Below are 9,023 nucleotides of genomic sequence, written 5' to 3'. Positions count from 1 at the left end.
ATTTCAGGTAGGCATGGGTAATTCAAGATTATTTTTTGAGCTGCAGGTCAGCTTGTACCTCAAATAATTGAGCTGGAGTTCTAAACCGGCTCACACAATGGTTCACCAAATCACCGCTAACGCGCTGACTCAGCTGACCTAAAGTTTTTTGAACAGGTTTAAAATTAAGATACTAGTGCCTAATTTCAGGGGCGCTGCGCGAAAAAAAATTGTAAGAAGTGCCACGCAATGTAGTACAGTTTTAGTATGGTTTATTTAATCCAAAACAGTAAAAATGTTGTTTTAAATTTCGTGTTGACGCGACGCGTAGCGCAGTGCCGCTCTTGTGCTGTTATATAATATTATATTGGTCAGAACACCTGAGTTGGGAGGTGAAAAGGAAGAATCATATATTTAGTCTATGGTGTAAGGTTAATATTTCATGTCTTTGTATGATCTGTGGTCAGTATCTGGTCAGTATTAATCTGTGGTCAGTATTTTAAACGTCAGAATTCTGAATTATGACGTTACCTTATTATTTGTTCGTGGTTTGTTTAAATAAGTATGATTATTTTTACGTATTGGCAGATCTTACTTACTTTTTATCTATATAAAAAAGAAACTGTTACAACATAATGATATTTAAGTTATTTTCATAAACAGTTTCGTAAAAATTCAAGCACTTGTATCACTCTACAATGGATTCATCGACTAATAAAGATTCTTCTAAATATGATCAAAAATCATTTGTCATCGGTCTAACTCTCGCTGTACTCTCTAGCGTTTTTATAGGGTCTAGTTTTATAATAAAAAAGAGTGGTTTAAAACGATTGGGCAATCTGGGATATTTAAGAGCTGGTTCAGGTGGATTTAGATACTTGAAAGACTGGGTCTGGTGGCTGGGCCTAATCACAAGTAAGTTTTTGTATTAAATATTGTATGAAAGCGTGTATTTTTTATTGGTCTATTTATTAAAGTACATTTTTTTATTATTATTTGTGAAAGGGATGCTACTTTGAGACATTAAGTCTTATTATTTTTAAAAATTACTTCTGGTTATCAGATTTCAATTTTTTTCTCCCGAAATATAAACTTTTCTTTTTTTTCTCCTTTGATCAGCTAAACTATTTCAATATATTATTATGTTTCATCAGTAAAAGCGTATTTATTTAATTTTACAATACACCCAAGGGGTATTTACAAAAATTATATAGTTAAGTACTAACATAGTAAATAATAATTTTAAAATAAACAACACTTTTTTTGTATACATGTAGAAACAGATAAAGCATGCTGCAATGCAAAATCAAAAGTGAAAAAAGAGAAAAATATGTTTAAAATAAAAATTTTAGAATTCAAAAGCAAATTGTAAATAACTTATTAAAAGTTTAAACAAAAAAAATAAAAAATTGTATTAACATGTTTAATGTTTGCATTTTGCAGTGGGAGCTGGAGAGGCTTTAAATTTCATAGCATATGCTTTCGCACCCGCGTCACTTGTCACTCCGCTGGGTGCATTGAGTGTTCTTGTGGCAGCTGTGCTATCATCCAAATTTCTCAAAGAACGGCTGAATTTTATTGGGAAAGTAAGTCAGCTCCTCAAATTGATAATCCAGTTCCATAAAGAGGACCTGCAATTCTCAGTGACAAAAGTCTACGGTGTATGGAAAGGGAACGATTTGCTGATGAATGTTGATGAATCGAATTTGATGGTTTTTGAAAGAGATGAAAGTATAATTATATGTGAAATCACTGTGAATGGGGTTATACTGAAACAGGTAGAGAAATTTGTGTACCTGGGAAGTATGTTTACTAGGGATGGCAAGACTGAGAAAGATATTGAAATGAAGGTGCGTGCCGGGAACAGAGTGAACGGTGCACTTAAATCAACCTTGGCAAATAAATGTTTGTCGCAAGAGGCAAAATTAGCAGTTCACAACGGAGTCCTGGTAGTAACCCTTAGGTATGGGAGTGAGGTATGGAATTGAAAAAACAAGGATGAAAGTGTACTGAATGCTGTCAAAATACGATCTCTCGGGCGAATGTGTGGTAAAACTATATATGATAGGTGTACAAATGCCGAGATTCGTACATAATGTGAGGCTGAGACAAGCATTGTCAACGAAATCAAGAAAGGAGTACTGCGTTTTTTTGGATGTAAGAGCGAAAGAATGGCTAAAAGGATTTATGATGCGAATATTGGTGGATGAAGATCGAGCAAATACAACAAATACTTGAAGATGGACATGTCGAAAGTCGGAAAAATCTGCACGCATGCATGAGAAGATGTATAAATGTAGAGAAAGCGAGGTCTGTGTGTAAAGACAGAGTGATATGGCTATACATCCCCTCTGCTTACCTCTACAGGAAAACGGGTTAATGGTTTGTTTGTTTGTTTCAGTTGTGTACTAAATGCCTAGAGATGGACAAAATTGGTTCATGCTTATGGGTTTATTTGCTGATGGCTTAACTTAAAAGAAATAATTATTATCTCTGAATTTGTTATTTTCTTAAATAAATTAGTTTAGACTAGTATAAAATAAGTTTTATGGCCTGCATGTAATAAATTAGCATGATAGTGGTTGATATACATACATACACCCCAGTTATATATGTGACGGAATGTGGTAACTTCTTTAACATACCTACATTAATTATAGTAGTAATATGTATAATTTTTATAAATAAAAATAAGTATTTGCATTCTTATGATTTACCCAAATATTTCAATTGTGGGGGCATTTTATTTAGTAGTAAATAACAGTTTTAAAAAATGGGAAACAAGTTGTGGTAGGACGGGATTCAAACCAAGTCTTCCTGATCCGGAGTCCGCCTCACTACCCACGGAATTAAAATTTGTCTGGAATTAATATAATACTACTGCACTAAATCACTATTTATTAAATGAGGTAATTGTCACAAATTATGATATTCTTTTTTATTTTTACATATATAGTATGTATACATAGTATCGCAAAGGCCGAACATGTCAATATCAGTCAACAAAACAAAAAGTCTTACAGTATTCAGGCAACCAGTTCATGAGGTCATGAGTTTCAGATACCTTGGAGTAGAAATCTCAAGTCATAACGATTTGTACACTTAAGTCCGAGAACAGGTCAACAAAGCATCAACTGTGACAGGGTGTCCGAGGAATGTAATATGGAAAAATGAGGATATGTGTATTTATAGCAAGGTCAGAATATACAAGACATATGTGAGACCCATCATGATGTATGCTGTGGAAGCGCGGGCCGACCCTGTTCGTACCGAAGGGCTTCTGAGATCTGCTGAAATGAAGGTCTTAAGGTCCATTACTGGGAAAACGCTCCAAGACCGAATCCGTAATACTATAATTAGAGGTGCATGTGAAATAGAAGATATCGTTGGTGGATCAGATCCAGACGAAGATACCGGAGAGAACATATGACAGAATGAACAGCGACAGACTTGTGTACACGGCAGCCATTGAAATCTCATCTGGACAATGTCCACCTGGAAGACCACCCAAGGGACGGAGGATCAATCGGACCTCATCATCTGAGAAGAACAACTAGTTTTCTGTAACACATACCTTAGGATCTTAGAAGAGAAAAGATGAAGGATAATTTATTTTAAATTTCTGCAAAATTCAAGTTAACAGCATTCTGTCACTTTTATTGCTAGTGTATAAATTGGCTTTCCATTTCTCAATTAGAATAACTCATTCTATGTATGATTAGTTGAGGATTGTGAGAATTCTTAACCCATGGTTTCAATAAAATAAAATACATTCATTCAAACAATTACAGTACACGTAATTAAAATAATGTTTTTTTTGTTACAGCTCGGATGTTTTCTGTGTGTAATTGGATCTACTGTCATTGTTATTCACTCTCCGAAATCAGAACAGATTTATTCGTTGGAAGAATTGGAAGAAAAATTAAAGGAGCCATTATTCTTAGTTTACTTATCTATAATTTTATTAGTATCTTTTGCTATTCATTGTTACTTCGGACCTAAGTATGGAAAACAGAATATTTTAGTTTATTTATTATTATGCTCAGCAGTAGGTAGCTTAACTGTAGTATTCTGTAAGGGAATTGGTATATCCATAAGAGAAACGTTCGAAAGTGATAAGAATGAATTGTACAATTGGGTTTTGTGGGGGCTCATAATAGCTACTGTGATATGCATAATGATGCAAATGAATTATTTAAACAAGTCTTTAGATATATTTAATACTAGTTTGGTGACCCCAGTATACTATGTCATGTTTACGACTTTGGTTCTGGTCGCTTCTTCTATTATGTTTAAAGAATGGGAGCACATGTCTTCAATCGATTTCCTTGGAAATGGTTGTGGATTTCTCACAGTTATTATAGGAACAATCTTACTAAATTCATTCAAAGATTTAAATTTAAACTTTATAGATGTTTATTCGTCATCAAGAAGAGAGATAACTAATGATTCCAGATAATTATGGCAGCCGAAAAATTCGCATTAGCTGGGCGATTTGTATTGATTTATTGTTCTATTTATACTTTTTTATTCTTGCCATAAATTTTTAAAGGTATAAACATGTGATTATTAAAATTAGCATTATATATTTTTTTGCTAATTTTTTTATACAACGACATTTAATAAAAAATCATGCATACCAACAGTGGTTAAAGAATGAAAACTTGTCATATTTTACTCAAACTATAGGAATAGAAAACCTTGTCCATATTAACTGTTGATTTTAATTTATTTTTAAAAATCTTAAAATGATTTGTTTTTGTTAGACTGAAATGTTATTTTTTACATTTAAAGCACTATCTTTGTGGTTATTTGTGGTAAAATAAATAAAACCACTTTGTTTTTAACCACTTCAAATACAAAATTTATATTAGGTGTGAGTACGGCAAAAAGAGCACAATTATACAAAAAACTATCAGTGAAAATAAAAATTGTTTCCTTGGAACCTTTATTTTTATCAGTTTTTCCTTAAAGAAGAAATGATACCAAAATATATGCAAGATAATTTCAAAAGTAAAATAAACCACAGTTCTGTGTATAAATCGAAAATAGCCAGGCTTAAGGAGGCTATGATCAATGCATTCAAAACACAAAATCAGATGAAGACTACTGTTTCTTCTACATATTTAACTAGTAAAGGACTTGCATAGTATCGAATGTGATGAGAATATTCTTCGATGGCGGCTTACAAGAAAAAAAATAATTTTAAAAACTCATTGAAAAAACATATACTGCAAATAATAAAGCACAAAAATCCATTCCACAATTTTATAAACCAGTAGTGAATCTTTCGTCACATATATGGCGGCCTTTGTGGTGTAGTGGTCAAGACGCTTGACTCACGCACGGAAGCTTCCGGGTTCGATTCCCGGTGAGAACACAAAAATTAAAATGTGATTTTTCTCAAGCCTGGGTGTTCTGTGATGTAATTCACTACTGTAATTGGGCCTCCTGACCTGTTGTGGTGCAAAAATAAATATAAAAATAAATATAAAAAATATAATATAAAAATATATTCCTTCCTGAGGAAAAGCTTATTCTAGAAAAAGGTCTAATGTTCAATTTACATTACAATAATTAAAATATACAAGCAGCAATAGATAATCACCTAGGGTACCAAAATAGCGCTTTTTAAACATGAAAAAACATTTCTTAACGAACAATATCTTCAGCATAATAAAAGATCCTACGAATAAATACCAAGACCATATATATAAAAAATGCAGTAAGAGACTCAAAAGGTGGTTATTTTTTCCTGTGTTAAAATCAGAGATCAATTCATTTCTCCCAATACAATGGCCCCTAAATTACATGTTTTTTTTAAAAAGTCACAAAGAAAATAATCCAATTTGTCTAGTAGTACCATATAATAATGCCCCTTCAGTCAAACTTGCTTCTTTCATTTCAAATTTAATTAATATTTTTTATGCCAAAGTACTCGCTTCAAAATTCCTTTCAACTCATTGATATACTGAAGGATATAGAAATTCCAAATAATACGAAACTAATCTCATTCGACGACCTTTCCACCAATATTCCGATTGCAGATACAAAAAAAAACTCTCATTAACTTAACAGTTCAGATTTGGATAAAAAAATTGATTTCTGATTTATGTAGATTTTGTAATATTTTTTTAGATGAAAACTTTTTTCAGTATGATAATGTAATTTATAGCCAAACACGGGGTTTGCCGATGGAACAACCAAGTAGCCCATTGTTTGCTGACATATTTACGAATGAACTAGAGTAATTCACTACTTCTCAAACGCATCATATTTTGGCGACGGTATGTGGACGATATTTTTGGTTTGTTTACAGGGACGGACCAAGAACTTTAGACATTCCTTAATTTCCTAAACTTTTTTGACTTTTCTTTAACAATAAAAAATCATTTCAATATATAGTTCAGATATATCTGTATTATTTTTGTGATATTTTATTTTGAAAATCATTTAAATTAAAGCCTATTATTTATTAAATTAATGAAAAATAAAAGCAATGTTTGAAAATATAAAATCAAACCTTTTAGGTTTTTGTTGATTGAACTATGTACAGGTTATGCTATATATTTTGCTCTCATCTTTAATTTCATATTGAAAAAAAACAGTGTTATTTAAATATTTATAGTAGAGTTGCCTTCAATTGCACAGAATAATTCATACACATTTACAAATGTGTGTTACAATGCTGAAAAATTCACTTCCATTCATATAATTTGTATAAGTTTAAATGTATTTAAGCAATGATGTTTCCTAACATTTTTGTTTCACCATTTTTGTGTTTTGTCAGTGTCATGATTTTGATAAGTGATGTCACTTATCAAAATCATGACATAATAATGTTATTATTATATGCAAGCTAACTTGTGAAACATAAACCTAAAAGTAAAAAAAAAAAAACTATCAGAAAGAAAATATAATGAGCATTACTTCCATTATGCTTCTTAAACTCTAGCAATAAGAAATCATGTGCCAAGTAAACCACTATTCTCTCTGATAATGTATCTACTTTTCCATTTAAGTAATAGATTTAGGGCTGGTTTTATAAACATCCGTTAACTGATACCATTTATAACTGATATTTAGTATACCGGCCAATTATTGCATTTTGTTTAGTTTGTAGTGTTACGAGCCATTAAAATAATGGTTACTACCTGATTTCAGCCAGTTATAGAGGCAAATTTAGATTATTTAGAGGTTTTATGAATATTAACTACCTAACACCTTGTTGAACACCTGTTCAAATTTTATTTGTAGAACTATCTAAATAAATACATTACATAAAGCAAAAATAATATTGATAACAAAACCTCGTATAAATTTCTATCACTTTTGGCTGATTTGGTATAATTTATCTCTGGTTTATTTTTAATAAAATACTTTGTTAAAAATTATATTATGCATTAAAAAATATGTAGGTACCGAGTTGGTATATATATATACACATATATTCTTATAAAAAAAACTTATATTTATTATGGAAAACGTATGAATTAAAATAGGTTTGTATTATTTTAACAAATACCCCCTGCTTCATACAGTTTTAAATACATACCTAGATTACTTCTTAGTAGGTATATTCTTTAAATATGCATTGAAATAATGGTCAGTACTTTATTATTTATAAGTACACTCATCATTCTCGAGTAATTTTGTATTGTATAAGCTTTTAAATAAATATTTTGAAATGTCAAGATCTTATCATATTTTGTATGTTATTGCTGTGATATTTATATTTGTTTTTACTTTTCATAGTAATGTAATTCGATACATCTTTTATTACAGATCCTGATTTCATGTATTAATTTCCCTGAATACTTATTGACAGCTCGAATGCCATAGTGTAGATTTCAGCTCTCAATTTTGGTACTCTTTGAGTTTGGTACTCTTCAATATCTTCAAGCGGAATTCGCTCTATTTTCAATGTTATTGTGGACTTCAGGGTTTAAAACTAATTTTTCATACTAAATTTTTAATGAACTAATTTATTAATATCAGTCATCAAACAACGTCGTTGGCAACAGTGCCGAAAATCGCATTCAAAGGATTGCGATTTTAAGGTTTAGTATTTTTCAATTTTGAGAAGTAAAAGTGTTTTTTTTTTCAGAAAGATAAAGTATTTGTTTATTATTGATTGTATTTACGGGTATACTCAAATAATAAAATCCCTTCTATTCTCAGTATTTTTATTCAAATAAAGTGCAGGTTTGCGGAATAAATTAAACGTGGGCTTTTTTCATGTTCAATTTATTATCTTCAAATTATTACAACAAATTTTACTTCAATACATAGTCTTTCTTGATATCCCAGATACCTAAGTTTAGTCTAAATTTGAAATGGCGTAATCTGCCGGTCTAAAAGTAATTATATATTAGTTACATAAACTTTTAATTATATTTTTTTAATAAAAATACCTTTAAAAATTATTGTTTTTATCTAATATATTTATTTTAATTTTTTTTTACTATTGCGCGATTAAAAAAAACATTTGTTTAAAAATGGCAAAATCGTATGATTTCCTAATTTTTGTCGTTTTATTAGACTACAGCCTCATGTTGGAGAGGGTTCAGAAAAAAATTCTGAGGTATCTCTACATGAGGGAGTATGGTAGTTATCCGTGGCTCTATCCCACTGGGTTCCTCTTGGGACCAATAGTTTGCAACTTAGAAGGGGTGGGTCTACACTGACCCATTTTTTCAGACTGTTAAGGGGTTTCATCGATAACTCGGCCATTTTAGAGAGTATCAATTTTTATGTTCCTGATGGCTATCTCCGACAGCATCGGCACAGACTGTTTTACCTCCCGGTTTCCAGAACCAATCTGCCTCTGGTCATCCGATTGGAAAAGCAATCAAGCAGCTGAACATTATCACTTTGGAGATCAACATCTTTTACATTAGTGAAACTATGTTTAAGAGGCAAATACTCTTGCTATTAGAGAGTATTATACCTTAATAATGTCGAACCATTGCTCAAGAGTTCTTGGTTTGATATAGAGTTCCTATTTAACGTCTTAAATCATTTGTTATGTTACTTTGTGAATA

General features: G+C 31.1%; 1 protein-coding gene across 1 annotated transcript; it reads left to right on the top strand.

The window, feature by feature from the left end:
• Positions 1–528: 528 nt before the first annotated feature.
• On the top strand, positions 529–4,924 carry spict (magnesium transporter spict). The gene is made up of 3 exons (XM_088238495.1): positions 529–894; positions 1,423–1,565; positions 3,806–4,924. Exons 1-3 carry the CDS (start codon positions 678–680, stop codon positions 4,436–4,438), a joined length of 993 nt encoding a protein of 330 aa, XP_088094621.1. The 5' UTR covers positions 529–677; the 3' UTR covers positions 4,439–4,924.
• The last annotated feature ends 4,099 nt before the right edge of the window (positions 4,925–9,023 follow it).

This window comes from Micrasema longulum, unplaced genomic scaffold, assembly GCF_059751315.1.
Source record: "Micrasema longulum isolate JH-2025_06_02 unplaced genomic scaffold, ASM5975131v1 h1tg001907l, whole genome shotgun sequence".
Taxonomy (NCBI): domain Eukaryota; kingdom Metazoa; phylum Arthropoda; class Insecta; order Trichoptera; family Brachycentridae; genus Micrasema; species Micrasema longulum.
The sequence above is the reverse complement of the archived record's forward strand: the minus strand, read 5'-3'. Positions and strand labels throughout refer to the sequence as shown.

Excerpts from the sequence above, each read along its gene's own strand:
- spict (XM_088238495.1), top strand. The coding sequence starts at position 678 with ATGGATTCATCGACTAATAAAGATTCTTCTAAATATGATCAAAAATCA. Across the intron at positions 895-1,422 it reads GTGGCTGGGCCTAATCACAA|TGGGAGCTGGAGAGGCTTTA; the intron begins GTAAGTTTTTGT and ends TGCATTTTGCAG. Across the intron at positions 1,566-3,805 it reads GGCTGAATTTTATTGGGAAA|CTCGGATGTTTTCTGTGTGT; the intron begins GTAAGTCAGCTC and ends TTTTTGTTACAG.